The sequence below is a fragment of the Hipposideros armiger genome, unplaced genomic scaffold (genome assembly GCF_001890085.2).
Source record: "Hipposideros armiger isolate ML-2016 unplaced genomic scaffold, ASM189008v1 scaffold_63, whole genome shotgun sequence".
NCBI classification, from domain to species: domain Eukaryota; kingdom Metazoa; phylum Chordata; class Mammalia; order Chiroptera; family Hipposideridae; genus Hipposideros; species Hipposideros armiger.
In genome coordinates this window covers 268588-286134 of record NW_017731413.1, presented here as the reverse complement: position 1 = coordinate 286134, position 17547 = coordinate 268588, and the positions used below count along the sequence as shown (strand labels likewise).

The 17547-nt window shown below is 43.0% G+C and overlaps 1 protein-coding gene across 1 annotated transcript in view; it reads left to right on the top strand.

Moving 5' to 3' along the window:
* The window catches only part of ANO4 (anoctamin 4), a 282890-nt gene that overhangs the window by 14706 nt on the left and 250637 nt on the right, over window positions 1–17547 (top strand). The window contains exon 2 of the mRNA XM_019641684.1: window positions 10504–10587. Coding sequence (XP_019497229.1) covers window positions 10504–10587 — 84 coding nt within the window. The remainder of the gene's footprint in view (window positions 1–10503; window positions 10588–17547) is intronic.

Here is a 17547-nt window from a genome sequence, read left to right as displayed (position 1 = left end):
TACACATCTACCAGATTTGAAACAATGGCCCCAGTGCAGAGTCTGTTTCTTAGTGGGAAACCTGTAAAGTGGAGGGACAAAGTTTCCTGCATTGTAAGTACAAGTGTGGGGTATGCTGGGACACAACAATAATGGCACTTTATGTGAATTACGTAGCTCATTTAAATCTCACAACCTTTAAGAAATTAGTCCAATGTTAGCCCCATATTCATTTGAAGAAATTGAGGCACAGACAGGCTGAAGAACTTAACGTGGCCTCCCCTAACAAGTGAGGAACCCAAATGCAGGTCTAGAGAGTTTGGCTGTGGAGCCTGGGGTTGGGGCTAGTTAGGAAGAGGCAGAAAATGAGCAAAAGTGTGGGTGGCTGTATGGGTAACTCCAGGCGGAGGGCATGGCTTGAACAAAGGCTAAAAGGTAGTGGATGACCAGAAGTTCAGGACTTGTGATTGGAAGGAGGTATAGGAGAGGGTCGTAAAGAGAGCTAAGCCTAACCATGCAACACGAGAATGGAGCGAGGCAAAGAGATGAGAACCTAGGACATAATTTCCCCTCCTTTGAGTTTGTCTTTATTCAGGTGACTCCCAAATCAAAATCACCAACTCAGAACTTTCTTGTGTGTGCTGTGCGTGTATACCCAGCCATCTGCTAGACTTTTCTACCTGTATGCCCCTCTAGCATCTCAAACTCAGTGTGTCCAAAACAGTTCATTTCCCATACCTGTTTCCTATAGGATAACTATAGCTACTGAGCTCCAACTATGTCCTAGACTCTAGCCTGGACCCAGGGTCCCAGAATAAAGGAGATCGCACCACTTCTTTCACAGATGACCCTGGAGAGGATAGATTGCTCAACTGAGAATTCTAATGCAGTGCTGTGAGGGAGGGGCTGGGAGGAGGGAGGGATAGGTCAGGAACGGTTACCGGTTACCGGGAAAAGACATGTTAAAAGGCCAACTGGGAGGAGGAGGGCACTCCATGGAGGGGCAGCAGCATGAACAAAAATGAAGGCGAGAGATGGCAGAGGGCTTAAAGGCAGCATGGCGTTGGTAGAGCATGACATCCGAGACAGGAGACATTGGCAGGGGCCAGCGTGCTCTGTTCAGTCACCTAGGCCAGAATTCTGGGAGTCCTTTGAGTCCTCTCTTTCTGTTACGTACTAACAGTGACCTTGGCAAACTAATTCACCTCCTGTGCCTCAGTTTTCTTCCCTGTAAAATGGAGTCACTATGAGGTTTAAATGCAGTAGTACTTGTAAGTGCATCTGAGAGGTACATAGTACTCAGTGAGTGTTAGCTGTTAATCAACTGCCTCTCCCAGCCAGTACACTCTCACTCACCAAATCCTGTTAATGTTTCTTCCTTAAAGCCTTTCTCCTCTGTTTTCTCCTCTTCCTGACCGCCGCTTTTATGCTAGTCCAGGCCTCCATAGTCGTTCACTCCGACTGCAGTAGCAGCCTCTTCAGCCAGTCTCCTGTCTCTAGTCCTGGCCCCTCCTAACCACACTTGCAAATCTGAGCCTGTTATTCCTCTGCCTAAAACTCTTCAAGGGCTCCCCTCTGTTTACAGGTCAAAGTCTAACCTCTCTAGTTTGGCAAACAAAGCCCTCCAGGAGCTGACCACCCTCCTCTCCTGGTGCCCTCTGCCCTAGCTTGCCACCTTTTAGGGAGGGAGGTAGTTTAGTGCAGCTGAGGCTTACTCAAGTGTCTGCACCTTGCTCCAAACACACCTCCTTCCTCCTTCACGAGGCTCACTCTCCCTCCTTGCTGACCCTCCCCATCTGACTTGGTTCCTCTCTTGGGAACCTCTCAGGGTAAGTCCCCTCCCTAACAGTTTTCGTTTTGTGCTATAAGGAGTACTCTCCTCTGTGGGTTGTAAAATCCTGCAGGGCCAGGACTATATCTTTTATCTCTGTGCACAGTACCTGGCACCTAGTAGGTGATCGATAACTTGGCTGTCCAGCTGACCGAAGGACAGATGAAGGATAGTAGGGGGCCAGTACACCATGCCCACGTTTTTAAAAATCCATTTTCCTATTGCAAATAAGCAAGATAACTTTTACCCTTGAACAAACGAAAGAGCAGATGTGTCCACACTTCTTGGTAAAATCAGATACATGCTAACTGACTGAGCTGAAGGTTTAGCTACAAAATAAATCCAAGCAGCTATTTGATGACTTCTCTTGTTCTTGCCCTCCTCCGCCTGGCATGCTTGTTGTAACACAGTCCAGACTGTCATGGTCAACACCGATTAGGATCCTTTCCATTGAGAAGCGGCAGCAAAGCATGTACAGATTATTCTGTCCCCTTCAGCCCTTCACATTTTAAAAGTTTCTTTCTGGGGTCAAATTAAAATTTTATTTTGATCCTATGAAGAAATGTTTTAACATGTGCCTTTAAAACATTATGTTCTTTGTAATAGGCATGTTGATTTTTCCATTAGAACGTGCTTCTAGACAAACAGTCCACAGCTACCAAGGAAGTTTCTAGAAAAAAACAATCAACGTATGTTTTGTGAGTGCTTACTATGTGTCAGGCACTGTTGTGGGTTCTGGAAGTTAAACAAACACAAAAACTTCCTGTTTTCACAAATCTTGTAGTGATAATGTGTGGGTCTTTCCCCTCTGGAAAAAAAAATTGAGGTTGAATATAAGATTTTTAACACTGAATGAAGTAGGCACAAGTAGGAAGGGAAAGGAAAGGCTTTTCTGTAATTAGGGTTCATGAAAGGGTTTTTTGTCGCTGTGCTGTGAGATTAGAATCAAAGGGAAGCTGAGATAATGAGTATCAGGCACAGCGTTTAAAATGCAAAAATGGTGATTAAAGTATTTGAAAGCTTACTGGAGTCTTGGGATGTTTACTGTGCCTTCTATGCATTAGGCAGAGCCAGGAACTGTGGCCATAAGATGAATAAGGGATATCCTTGCCCTGCGGGCGTTTGGGTCTAGCTCAGGTCCAGTGGAAGATACAGAGAATGATGTTACTACTAGTAGTAAGTACTACTACAGCTAGTCCCTGACCTGCCTGCCTCTTTGTGCTGTTGTAAAAATCACACGAAAGAGCAAATGCCAAAATTTTGTGAAAACCTAGAAAGCCCTATACAATATACAGCACGCTATGCATGGTGCCCTATTCAGCACCGTGATGTGTTTATCGTCCTTACTGTATTATTAAAGAGATCCATTTTTACAGGAAAAGCTCTGGTGAGTGGAAACACACTGTTTAGATTTTAATCAATTCATCAGCACCTTAGAGAGCCCTCCCAAGGCACTAGATCCTACCTGGGACCAGCCCTTCTCTACTGTATGTGGTAGGTAGTCAGTGTTTTTTTGAATGAATGAATTTTAGTCACAATATAAAGAAGGTAGTTGAGGCCCATTTTTAAAATATCTTTCTGGAGAATTGAACCTGAGCCCTTTATCCTTATTTATTGATCCTTTTTATTTTTAGTAATGCTTTTTGTCTTAAAGCATTTTTCATCTAAAATTAACAAAGCTATTTCACATTTATTTTGGTTAGTATTTGCCCACTGTATCTTTTTATGTCTTTTATATTCAACATGTCTGTGTCCTTACTTATAGTTTAGGTGTTTGTCTTATAAACAGCATTTAGTTGAGTATTTTTTTTTTAGAAATCCATCTCACAGTCTCTTAAATAGCAAATTTATACCATTTACATGTATTGCTATTACTAATATATTTGAACTTCTTTCTATGGTTTTATTTCTTTTTTTTTTTAAAGATTTTTATTGGGGAATTGGGGGGATGGGAACAGTGCTGGGGAATTGGGGGAAGGGGAACAGACAAGTTGCTGTCCTTTTGTTCTTCAGTCTAGTTGTGGAGGACGTTGCTTCACTGGCCCAAGTTGGCACCATCATTGCGCTCTTCCCAGGCGAGGCAGATCAGTCGCCGGTTTCTGGACAGCTGTTCACTGCGGCTACTGGCCGCTCACACTGGCTGCTGGCTACACACGGTAGCCCATGGCAACCCACTGCAGCAGGGCTGCAGCCTATGCCGTCGCGACGGCAGCCCAGCTCCAGGTTGAGCTGTTGTTCAGCATCTTAGCTGTAGAGGGCAGCGTCACTGGCCCTCATATGTGGGATCTGAACCGGGGCCCTCTGGCGTCCCAAGCCAGTTCGTAACCATCGCGCCACTCAGCCAGCCCTCTATGGTTTTATTTCATATTTACTCTTGGTCTTTTTTTTTTTTTCTGTGCTTTATTCTCATTCATTTCCGTTTTCTAAGTTGAGTTTTTTTGTTAAATCCCCTCTCCCATTCTCCCCCACTATCCATCTCCCACCCCCTCCAATGCAACAAACTGATTTGAAAATATTACCTATTTCTGTTGTTTTAATAATCAGCCTTCTAGTTTTACTTAAATCTTACTTAACAAAGTCTATTCTTATTCATTACATTTTGTTAAACTACCTCTAAATCTCATCTGTCAGCCCTTCCCCTGAACAATCCTTCGACTTTGAACACCTAGCTTCTGGCTTGCATAATATTATTCTTTAGGATTTTAGTTTTACTTAAGAAAAAAATCTCCCAAATTAGACATTATAATTATCATTTTATATTAACAGTTTTTGTTTAGATTTGCTTACCTATTTGCCAGAATTCTGCATTCAGTGGAAAGATGTAAATAGGGATGATACTTGCTTTCTCACTGCGGTGAAGATGAAACGTCAGATAGTTTGAATGCTGAGATGGGCTTGATTTTTTTGTTTGTTTGTTTTAAGATCATACTGATTATGAGTATATGAAAAAATAATTTGAGACACAAAAAAGTGTGTTAATTTTGTTACACATTTCTGTTAAGTGGGCCTCTGAAAACGGAATACATGAGATGATATCCACCTTGTTCTTTATAGAGCTTCAGAGCTCAGCACATCTGATAAAAGCCTGTCAAAGACATAGCGCCAGATACTGCAGGAATCCACCTCACCAAGCTTGTGATATTAATCTGTCCTCCTTCTGTCTTTGCCTGTGTTCTCAAATATTTGTCTAGTGTAAGACAAAGGTGCGTTTTAATTCTGGCTTTGTGACTTCTTAGAAGTGTGACTCTGAACCAGTTCCCTAATTTTGTGAGCCTCTAGTTCTTCAAGTGTATAGTGGGCTAATCATAGCTACCTTAAGTGAGTTGTTTTGAAGCTTAAATGAAATAATGGATGCAAATGAAATAATGAAAGCTTAACGTGGTGCCTGGCAAAGAGCACGTGCTCAGTAACGATGTCATCTAATGCTACTGCCAGCTCATTTTCTTAGTTATTTTTTCAGAATTTGTATTCCTAGTTTGCCCTGCCATGATTTCTGCCCCTCTTCATTTCTTAAAAATATGATTGTAAACTATAATTTACACATAGACAGGTAGGTAAGACAAATTTATAATTTAGCAAATAACTGTATACCCTGTGACCACCACCTCTGTCAAGAAATAAAACATTCATAGCACCACCGAACCCACCTGGCACTCTCTGTTGGCTTCCACAGTTCAAACTGCCTTCTTTCCCACCAAATGGAACCACCTCTCTGACTTTTGTGCTAATTATTGTGTTACTTTTCTTTACATTTTTAACATCCGTGTAGGCATCTGTAAACAATATAATTTAGTTTTGTGAAATTTTCATAAATAGAATCATGTATTATTTAGTGTTGCTTCTTTCATTCAACATTATGATTGTGAGATCCGTTCATAATATTTTGTGTAGCTTTACTTCATTTTCTTTGCTGTATGGTATTCCATTTTAGGGATATCCTTGGACTTTTAAAATTTAAAATAAAAATAACAGCTAGCATTAATTGGACACTATCTATATGCTGCCTTATAAGGGAAGGGCCTTTATTATTCCCACATTATCTCCAAATGGAGATAAAATAATGTGCCCAAGGTTGGAACCAGGTATCTAATCTATACTGACTCTAGAATTTATGAAGTTTATTAATCTCATAATCTCAAGTTTTTCCACTAGTTACCTGATTTAAAAAAAATTTAACTCCAGTTGGTTCCTAAAGGGTTAAATGGATATTCAGGTCCTCCCATAAAATTTAGCATTTTTGTTTTAATTCCTGTTTCGGAGAAACTCCTTCCTTTATACAGAGTCACCATGTACCGTAATTATCTCGTCTTTATACTTTTGCTCTTTGAGTCTTTTTGAAATGTTGCCACCAACATTACACCCTAGTTTTATTTATATGCGAGGTTGATCAAAAGATACAATGAATGTAATAAAAAAATTATAACAGTAAAAGACACATTGCCATTAATCCCCCTCAAAATACTCCCCTTCACTTCAAACACATTTATCCCATCATTCTTGCCACTTTCTGAAGCAGTTCTGAATCAATTCAAAACATTTGCCTTTTATGGTCATTTTGACTTTGGGGAAGAGACAGAAGTCACATGGTGCCAGATCTGGTGAATAAGGTGGATGAGGACACACTGTAATGTTTTTATTTCACAGAAATTGCCATGCCAGAAGCGATGTGTGACACGGATCATGGTCATGATCGAGAATGAAATCATTTGCCCATTTCATGTTAATGTGTTGTTTGTGATCCCTGATTTACGGCACACTTTAAAACACACCTTCAGTCAACCGTAGCTCACACCCTACTGACTGCACCAAACAAGTTAAAACTTGTCACACACTGTTACTAAGATTCAATGCACCGCTTCCCGTATTGAAGATCCCTGCCTTTCTGTTGGATGGCACTTGGCAGCAGCATTCACCGTATTTTGTGATCACAATGGAAAGGCTCCATGTCACACATCACTTCTGGTATATGGCAATTTCTGTCCAATAAAAACATTACGGTGAATCCCCATCCACCTTATTCACCGGATCTGGCACTGTGCAACTTCTAGCTCTTCATCAAAGTCAAAATGACCATGAAAGGTAAACGTTTTGAATTGATTCAGGACATCGAGGCAGCCATGACAGTGCAACTAAAGACAGTCACAAAAGAGGACTTCCAGAACTGCTTCAGAAAGTGGCAAGAATGATGGGATAAGTGTGCTTGAAGTTCGGGGGAGTATTTCAAGGGGGAATTAATGGCCTTGTGTCTTTTACTGTATTAAATTTTTTAAAATTAAAATATTCACTGTATATTTTGATCACATCTCATCATATGATTCATATTTCTTTTTTCTTTTTTTTAAGATTTCTGTTGGGGTATTGGGGGATGGGAACAGTGCTGGGGAATTGGGGGAAGGGGAACAGACAAGTTGCTGTCCTTTTGTTCTTCAGTCTAGTTGTGGAGGACGTTGCTTCACTGGCCCAAGTTGGCACCATCATTGCGCTCTTCCCGGGCGAGGCAGATCAGTCGCCGGCTTCTGGACGGCTGCTCACTGTGGCTGCTGGCCGCTCACGCTGGTTGCTGGCTACACACGGTAGCCCATGTCAACCCACTGCAGCAGGGGCTGCAGCCTACGCCGTCACCGGTGACTCACAGCAGCCCAGCTCCAGGTTGAGCTGTTGTTCAGCATCTTAGCTGTGGAGGGCAGTGTCACTGGCCTCATATGTGGGATCCGAACCGGGGCCCTCTGGCGTCCCAAGCCAGTTCTTAACCATTGCGCTACTCAGCAGGCCCATATGATTCATATTTCAATAGTTTCACCATTTAAATTTATTCACAGCATCTTCCCAGGCATTAATTCCTAATTGAAGCATTCTGCTTTTATGTTGATTACCAATTCCTCAGTATGTTTTCCTCCTTCATTTCTATTCTTCTCCCTATTCATAGGCATTTCTGTGCTTGGGAACCCCCCCCTCTCTCTCCCTTCCTTGCTCTCTCTCTCCCTCTCCTTTTCCTCTCTTTCCACCTTTGATGCATTGATCTTGTCCCTTGAAGGTCTCCTCCATTCCAGAATCTTTTCAGGAGAGATCATGAATAAATTGTTTCAAAAGAATTAGGAGTGACAACTTTAGAATAGTTAGAGTAGTTTGATATGTCTTAGGTCTGGGTTTTGTTGATTCAGCCGACTCCAAAATATTTGCTGAATTATTTGCTAACTATGAATTTTGTATAGCTTTGTATAGCTGATTATTTCTATTAAACATACCCCATTCTTCTGCCCCCCCAAAAGTTAGATAATCATTATTGTCACCATTTTCAGGTGGAAAAAACAATATTAAAGGAAGTCAAAAGTTTGCCCAAGTTCAGCGATTATACGTAACACAAGTGAACTTCAAACCCAGGTCGGCTGACTCCCAGCTCCATATGCTCATTCTCTGATCACACTAACCTCTAATGAAGTTATAACTAACAGGAAAGGGAAATGATCATTTGTTTATTCTTTCTTTAATTTTATGCATTCCTTTTTTCTTTCTTTCAGTCAGTGAACATATATTGAGCATTTGCCTTATGCCAGACACAGCACTAAGCTCTGGAAATTACAGAATTGAGTAACACCTGGGTTGGCATAACACCTTGACAAGTTCATGGTTTAGAATACATGTAAACCAGTAAGGTCCCCCTCCTCCCCTTTTCAAAGGTTTGCATTACACCACTTTACTTTTATGAAAGATCTACATTAGTACCTGTTTTCGCTAACCAAAAGAAATCTGAAGAGAATTTTTGCCTTTAAATTTATGGTAATTGCTTTTTTGCTTTGTGCCATTTTGGCTTATGAAAAGTTTCATAGGCATTCTCTACTTTCGAATAGCAGGGGAAACCTGTGCCGGCCCACCTCATTTATTTATATATACTGTGTTTTTTACAACTTGAAAGTTTGTGGCAACCCTGCATGGAACAAGTCCAACTGCACCATTTTTTCCAACAGGCTCAGTTGTTGGTTAGCATTTTTTAGCAATAAAGTATTTCTTTATTTAAGACATTGTTTTTTAGACATAATGCTATTGCACACGTAATAGGCTACAGTATACTGTGAACATAACTTTCATATGCACTGGGAAACCCAAAAAATTCATGTGACTTGCTTTATTGTGCTATTCACTTTACTGTGGTGGTCTGGATCCGAACCCACAACATCTCTGAGGTGTGCCTGTACAGTCTCACCTGCTCATCTCTGCTGGGGGTGTGCCTTTTACTCAGGAAGCACCCTAGACAGTGGAGATGGCCTGGGAATATTTCTTAGAAGAGGAATTGGCCACTTTCACTTGCTAGGATCATTTTTCCCCATGTTAAAATAGTTGTAAACTTTTTTTTTTTTTGCATTTTATCTCCCTGTTTGTGGACCTGCTGTGGCCTCCGTGTGGCCTCTGAGGGTCACCACTGTTCTCCGCCCTCTGGTTCGTTACCTGCTTGTGTCAGTACTTTCCAGCCCAAGCACATAGAGACACTCCCTGCGAATGACTCTTATTTCCTGCCCTCTCTGACCCGGTGCCGCCAGCTCTTTCTTCCTAAGAATGTTCACCTGTAAAACCATCTTCTCTACCAATCCCCATGACTCTCATTAAAATCCCCATGTTTCCAGAAACCCCCTTTCTTTGACTGGATTTGACTAATTGTTAATAATTATGTTTTCCCCTCCTCTATAATTTTCACCATTGTAGATCAGGGTTTCGAAGTCTTCCTAGTATCACATAACATAAAATATTCAGCTATGTCCATCACGCCAGTTTTGCAACCATTACTATAATGACTCTTGTCTCTAACCTGTAGTGTTTGATGTTAGACAATATGTATTTACTTGGCTATCTTAAAATCAGTCATGGATGCTCTACCGTGCTTTATAAACAATTTGAAGCCGCTCTCATCTTGATTTGTGCTCTGTTCTGCCACATGCTGTCGTGTGACCTTGGGCAAGTCTCTCAGCCACTCTGAGTCTCAGCCTTTCTATCAGACACGTGGGGTGAGGCCTGCCCTATGTTACCGCATGCATGAGATGATGTGGGTGAAAACGCTAAGATGCTATGTAACTGTGAAGTTTGTCTTTCTTTTGCCCCTTCTGTCTAGAACATTTCCTGTTCACAATAGTGAGGAATTCCATGCAGTGTGTTGTACTTTTAGCCTTGAATGTGGTTTACAACACCCTTTGTGGCCTGCCTGCTGCCCACTTCTCCTTACTGCGTTCAGCTGCTAACTCACAAGGCTGTTGGTGGCCTCTGAGCCTCCAGCCATGATAACTGCAGGCTGGATCTTTTCCCGCAGTTCATCCCCCTTCGCCTAGTCAGATAGAGTTCACATTTAGGTTTTTGTTTAGATGTCACTTCCTCTAGGAAGCCTTACCTGATACCCTCTAGTCCTGATCAGGTGTCCTCTCACCTGCCTCTGCACACCCCTCTCCCCCAGAACTCTTCAAGCCCCCCTCCCCCAATTATAATAGCAGTGACATTGAGTGGAAATTGTCTGTGTGGGCAGCCTGGGTGGTTTGTTGAAATGTTCCATGTGCCTGGCACCTAGTACTCCCTGAGCATCCATGAATGGATGAGACTGAGTCTGGGCAGACCCAGAATGCTGGCTTATTTACTAGCAGTCATAGGTTACATCGTGGTCATGGTGTCTCCCAGAATGTAAGTGACCTTCCTCTCTTTTATTTTCTTCACAGACAAAGATGTGAGCAGTGGGAGTTATAACCTTTCCAGTGCAACGACAGGCAGCTACTACAGTTGTGTCAGCCAGATCACCATAGGTGAGCAATTGTGTCACTTGGTTTTATAAAAATGATTATTGCCTGGAAAGTCTGGTGGGGTGGGTGGGAGTAGGGCTAAGGAAGAAAATGCAATAACATGAGCGTGTGTTTTCAGGATCAGAGCCATTGCTTGTGAATTCACCTTGCTGGGGCGCCCTCTTGTGGGGCGCCTTATTGCTTTTGCATAGAAATGGATGGAAGTAATGTGGTCCAGAGATTTAAAAAATCTTGGCTTGCCCAACTTTTCGTCATTTGCTTTAACTTTTTCATTTGGGTATCACCTGTATGATTGTGTACTTAATATTAAAAATGACTTTTAAAGATTTCTATTCATGCAAGTTAACAATATATTGTATATCGCCACTGTAAATAGAAAACACATGTTGTTTCCCGTAAGTAGGTATGAGATGTATGCATACGATACATGAGAAATGAGAAGGATGCATGCGTGCACACCATAACAGCAAATCCATGCTGTTGAATGCTAGCTACGCTTTGAGGACTCTTGTGTGTACCAGCCACCTTGTCCCCTGACTTCTTAGAAACTTGAGGCCTGCAGCTTGGGGGGTGTTGTTTTCTATCTCTCTCCCCTCCTCAGTGAAGGGACCCCCTCTGCTGTCACCACCAGGAGATGGTAGGACATTTCCTGCTCACCCGCCACCCTCTCCCACCTGTCTTCCTAATCAGCCTTAAACATGTTTTATTTTGGTCAAAAAGGGCAGAGTGACCCTGATTACTTTTCAGTTTCCTGAATCCTTCTCCCTTCCCCTTCCTTTCAAAATTTTCTTGGTTCCAAAATCATGGCCACTGAGTTAGAAGGAAAAACTGATGATAATTGCAGGTCACATTTATTTTGTTCTTCTTATTTGCCAGCTGCCCTTGGCCCGTGACATACAGTGTTTTACTTAATCAGTACTTTATGAGAAGGCACTGTTTCTTTCCTATTTACAGATGAGGAAACTTGCTCTTTGCCACCTGGCTAGAAATGAACATGCCCAGGATGTCAGTCCAGGTCGGCTTGACACTAAAGCTCATGCTCTTAAACACTGTCTTATGGTTTCTCAAACCCCAGCAGTGTGGACCCCTACAAAACATAGTTATGAACCTGTAAGATGGATTGAAATTATTTTTATTATAAGGACACTAAAGTATGTTCCAACATTAAACTAAGTATGTTCCTATATTCCAGATAGCAATAAAAAGTCAAATATACAAATAAAATTTAAAATTCTAGGAAGCAAAAAAGTACGCATGTACCCCATGACTTGACTATGCTATACGTTGTCATTTTGCTAGAATGCAGTCATGGCTTGTATGCACCGTGGTACTGGCAGCAGTGGTGCAGTTCAGACAGCTTTACTCCTAGGCGTTGTATGGTAACTCTGCATTGCCACCCCTCTCTCTGTTCAGCCCACTGTGAAATCTGTTAATGCTCACTCCAGTGAGGTTGTTGGCTCCTCCTTTGAATGACTGTATGTGGACGTATCCCTCTCCTTTTCTCATTAAGTGTACTGATTGGTGCCAACTTGATGGAAACACAAAAGCAAACCCAGGCACTAAAATTAAGTGGCAGAATCTGGTTCACAATACGAGTCTGTTCATATTTAGGGGATCAAATTAACTTTTAAATGAAAAATAAAAACAATTAAAAAATCTTTGTGGTGCGCTCATGGACCCTGATTTGACAACACGAAATAACCTAAAATGTCATTCCTCAAGACGTTTGTTAAGCACTGGGGGTCATTTAGTGTTCAGAGTAGTAGAGTGACAAGATGAGCCCATGGATGAAAGAAGGTTACTCTGGTGGTGAACAGGATGGATTTCATGTGGGAGAGTATGGCGTCATAACAGAGTAAGTAGCTGTGACTGTAGTCTTGATGTGAGCCAGTAATGACCTTGGGAGTGGGATAAAAGTAGGTCTGGAGTGGGAGGCATGGAAGAGCTGGCAGGACTAGTCATTGACTGGATATGGGAAAAGACAAATAAGTGTGCCCTGAGATTTTTGAATCAGAGTGACAGAGAGTGAACCATTCCTTGAAATATAGAAGTTAGACAGAGGATGGCTATGGATTAGATGTGTTGGGCTTGAGGGGCCCATGAAACTGCCCCCACATTAAAATGCCCCACAGGAAACTGGAAATGTGGAGGGAATTGGCAATATCTGAAGATAACACTGAGGGCCCAGGACCAATTTTTTTTTTGGAAGCACAATTAGAGTGGAAATAATGACAGGTAGAAATGAGCATATTTTTCAGAAAGCCCAAAGAATTTCTAGAAGGGAAGACCGAGGAGAGTTAAAGTTAAAGTCTGCTCTGGTGACATCCCGAGAGCCATGTCAGTGGATGGTGGGGTGGGAGCCAGGTTGCAAAGCTCTGAAGAAGGCGTGATGAGCTGCGTAGAGACTTCTTTTGAAGATACCAGTGAAAGTGGAGGGGGAGATGGTGAGGAACATGTGGTAGCTACCACTCTTGGGGAGGTTTCTCTGTGCCAGGTGCTGTTCTAGGTATTGTTTCCCTGTTTACTCATTTAATCCTCATAGCCATCCTAGGAGATAGATACTGTTATTGTCCCCATGTTACCAATGAAATTAAATTCTCTCGAGATTAAAAAAGTTACCTAAGGCTACGTGAGTAGCAAGAACTAGGATTTGAACCCAGGTACTCTGTCTCCCGCTGGACAATACTTTTGTCACTTGCCATCTTGCAGACTAGCTCGCCAGGTGCCCTCCCCTGGTCTAGTTAGCCGCAGCCACCATGTCAGGGTATTATAGTTTGAGTTGTGTCCCCAAAGAGATATGTTGAAGTCCTAACCTCTGGTACCTGTGAATTTGACCTTACTTGGAAATAGGGTCTTTGCAGATGGAATCAAGTTAAGATGAGGTCATACTCGATTATGTGGGACCAAATCCAATATGACTGGTGTCTTTATAAGAAGAGATATGGAGACATAAAGGGAGATACCATGTGATGATGGCAGCAGAGATTAGAGTGATGTGTTTATGAGTGAAAGAACACCAAGGATTGTCAGCAACATCAGAAGCTAAGAAAAGGGCATGGAACAGATTCTTGTCTAGGGAATTCAGACAGAGCTTGGCCCTGCCAACATCTTGATTTTATACTTCTAGCTCCAAAACTGTGAGAGTATACATTTCTGTTGTTTTAAGCCACCCAGTTTGTGGTACTTTGTTACAGCAGCCCTAGGAAACTAAAATGACAGTTTCTTACTGACATATAAGGTTCCCTCTGAAGGGGAGGTGGGTGTGACAGACACTTAGCTTTCTCAGAAGGCGATGGTATAATTGAAAGGCCCTTGAATATTGCTTCAGCTCCCTGACTCAAAACGCCTGAAACCATAAGGAAAGGCATTATTTCACATAACAGGTAGACCAGAGGCAGGCCTGTTCTTAGAACAGGTTGATTAAGCTCTTCAATGATATTGTGAAAGACCTTCTACCCTTCGCTTTGCTCAGAGAATTTATCTTCGTGGTGGCAGCCAGATGGCTGCCATGGTTCCAGGAATTGCATGTAGACACAACGGTGATCAGAGGGAAAGGAGGGTTGGTTTCTTCCTCAGGCTTTCACTTATGGGACAGAGAGGCTTTCCTCTGAAGTGCCTCAGGGACTTTTCCTATCCCCTTGGTTGGGATTGGGTCACATGACAATCCATGAGCCAATCATGGACAAGGGAGCTGAGATTATCTTTAGACCCTTCATGCCCAGGGGGTGAGAGGTGAGGATGAGGTCCTCTTGCCCTGAGGCACATGGCTGAGTGGCGTTGGGATGAATTCCCACACAAAATAAGACTCTATTGGGAGGAAGACGAGGGGATGGATTCTGCACAGGCATCAGGCAGTGTCCAGTGCCCATAGTCTGCCCAGCACAAAGCACTTTTGCAATATTTATAGTAAAAGCAGAAAATAATTAACAGCCTTAGACTCAAAGTTCTGGAGGGAGGCCCGATTGCTGGATCCTCCAAGGCTTTCTGTTTTAACAGCTTTCACTTTCTTCACTTCAGTCCTTTACTTCCAGAGTAGTCATTTCACGGAGAGGTGTCATATTTGTGAGAGAATTCCATTTAATGAAACAGCACACTTGTGGGTTTCCTATTCATGTGGTTCCGGTAGAAACCTATGTCCTGCCTAAAGCAGAGTTGCCAAAATATTTCAAGAAGTAGAAAAATGACTCTTTCTGAAACCTTTCTATTTATCCATGAGACCCTTGGATAACTCCTGATTTTCTGTTAGTAAACTCACATCTTACCCACGTTCGAGAGATCTAAGAACTTCAGAGGTAATTAACACCGTATTTTGTCAAAACAGCCCGCAATTTTGAGTGTTCCATATATGTCCCTCTTTACGATTTTGGGTCTAGTGGGTGATAGTGTTGACATGGAACTGAAAGAGAGCTGAGACCTCCCCCCCCACACTCCCCACGTGGGGACAGGATGGTGGGTGGGGGAGAATGGACAGGCTACCAATGTGACATTTCTTTTTTTTAAAGATTTTTATTGGGGAATTGCGGGGATGGGAACAGCAGTGGGGAATTGGGGAAAGGGGAACAGACAAGTTGCTGTCTTTTTGTTCTTCAGTCTAGTTGTGGAGGACGTTGCTTCACTGGCCCAAGTTGGCACCATCATTGCGCTCTTCCTGGGCGAGGCAGATCAGTCGCCGGCTTCTGGACGGCCGCTCACTGCGGCTGCTGGCTACACACAGTAGCCAATGGCAACCCATTGCAGCAGGGGCTGCAGCCTACGCTGTCGCCGGCAACTCATGGCAGCCCACGGCAGCCCAGGTCCAGGTTGAGCTGTTGTTCAGCATCTTAGCTGTGGGGGGCAGTGTCACTGGCACTCATATGTGGGATCCAAACCGGGGCCCTCTGGCATCCCAAGCCAGTTCTTAAACATCGCGCCACTTGGCCGGCCCCAATGTGACATTTCTATTACTTGTCTCTGGACACTTGGATGCCAGCTGTTCCCCTGGGTTTGGATGGTCGGTTATTCTCTCAAAATACTGTGACCTCATTGCCACTTAGAAATTTAGGCTGGTCCATTTATATTCCATCATAATTATGCAGATCTTATCATAGCTCATTTGTGTCAATACCATAGATGAAAATATTTGCTAATGAACTCCATTTATGGAGTGAATGGTGTAGTAATTTCCTAAACCAAAAAAAGTGCTTGCTAGCTGTGCGAACAATATCTTTTCAGAATTAAGTATACACTACAAATCAGTTACAATTTTATAAAAGAAATGGTAAAACCTGAACTTGTGGAAAGTCCAGAGTTCCTTGGGACTGTTAAACATGGTGCTTTCGCACTGTGCTCTATTCTGTATAATGACTCCCCAGGAGCTTGGGAACATGGAACGAGAAGAGGGCTTTAAGTGAGTTTCTGAATGAAGCAACGAGGCAAGGGAAAACATCGTTCTGTAATTACTCTTCTTGTAAAAGGGTTCTCTGGTGTGAATAGAAGGTAATGCGTTTTGAAATTTTTAATAAAAACATAACGGGACATCGATTTAAATGGAGCATTCTGGAATTTGATGTCTACGGCCCAGTACACTCTTAGTAGCTGTGGGCCATCTGAGAATATTGATCGCAAAAAATAAACAAATTTGTATTAATCTAACAGACTCTCTTAGGGGCAGTCCTGGGTCAGTGGTATCCACTTCAGTCTTCTGCGGCTCTGAACATTGAGAATTTGTGTGCTTGCTGAATATTTCTAGGGGCTCCATAACCCTCGCTCAAGAAAGATTTCACTCACCTTCACTGCATTCTGCTGGGTTACCTTTCAGGAAAGTGACCGACCAAGAAAAATTCACACACTCCAGTCAGCATGTTCTCAAGTGGTGCAGCATTTCCCTTTCCTCAAGTATCCTGGTCCATCGAGATCCCTCTATGAAAAATTGTTCAGAAAGAAAGAAAGAACCTAAGAGCGATTTGCGGGGAAACAGGCCTGGTTTCCAGCCCTCAGAATCCCCCTTGCCGTCCACTCTCTTAGCGAGGCAGGATGGCTCCGTGGTCCAAGAGCACCCAAGTTGTCTTCAGTGAGCCTGGGCTTGAATCTTGACTGTTGTTTCTGTGTCGCTGTTGACCCTGGGGAAGTAACAGTGCCCCTTAGCCTCCGTTTCTTCATCTGTCAGTGTGAATAATAGCAGCTGCCTGACAGAGTTATTGTGAGGTTTAAATCAGGTGGTGCTGGTAGATCCCTTAGCACAGTGCCAGTAAGCGTTAGACAATCTGGTAATTTTCAGTGGATTCGTTATTTTATAACAATGAAGTCGGTTGTTCATTCCTAGGCTTGGGCCATGCCTTCTGCGTGGACGGCTAATAGATTTGTGACTATGGTCCCATTTTTTCTGATTCTCATTTCCATGTTTTTTTTCAGCCTCCTGCCAGACATTTCCACATAGATATTTCTCCTAAAGCTCCAACTCTTCATGTCTAAAAACACAGCCAACCTTCCTCAGGCCTTGTAAAGCCAGTCCTGACTGCCACAGTTAGGATGAGGAAACCCCGCATTCTGGATGCCATAGGTCTGCTCTGACATCGTGCCAGTGAGAGACAGAGCTACCTGGCGGCCCCAGACTCCTTTCTTTCCATGGCAGTGTTGCATACCTCTCTGACCCGCATTTCCTTTCTCGCTGCCCATGCTTAAATGTGGCCTCTTAATAACGCTCACCTGAACTCTACTTCATAGCCTCTTGCATCTACGGAGAAGTCACTTAACAGTGGGTGTCTGCTGAGTGCCAGCTCTGAGGCTAGCGTTGTGCTCGCTACTGGTGGGAGAGGAGTGAGGGAAAGAGTCAGATAGAGAAACACTGGGAGCGAGATTCAGAGATGACTGAGTCACCCTCTGACCTTGAGGGAGAAACACATGGAGAGAATGAACACTTGGCTGTAAAGTAAGGGCAGGGGCCGTTTGACTCATATCCATGTTCTAGAGGGTTCTAGCATGGTG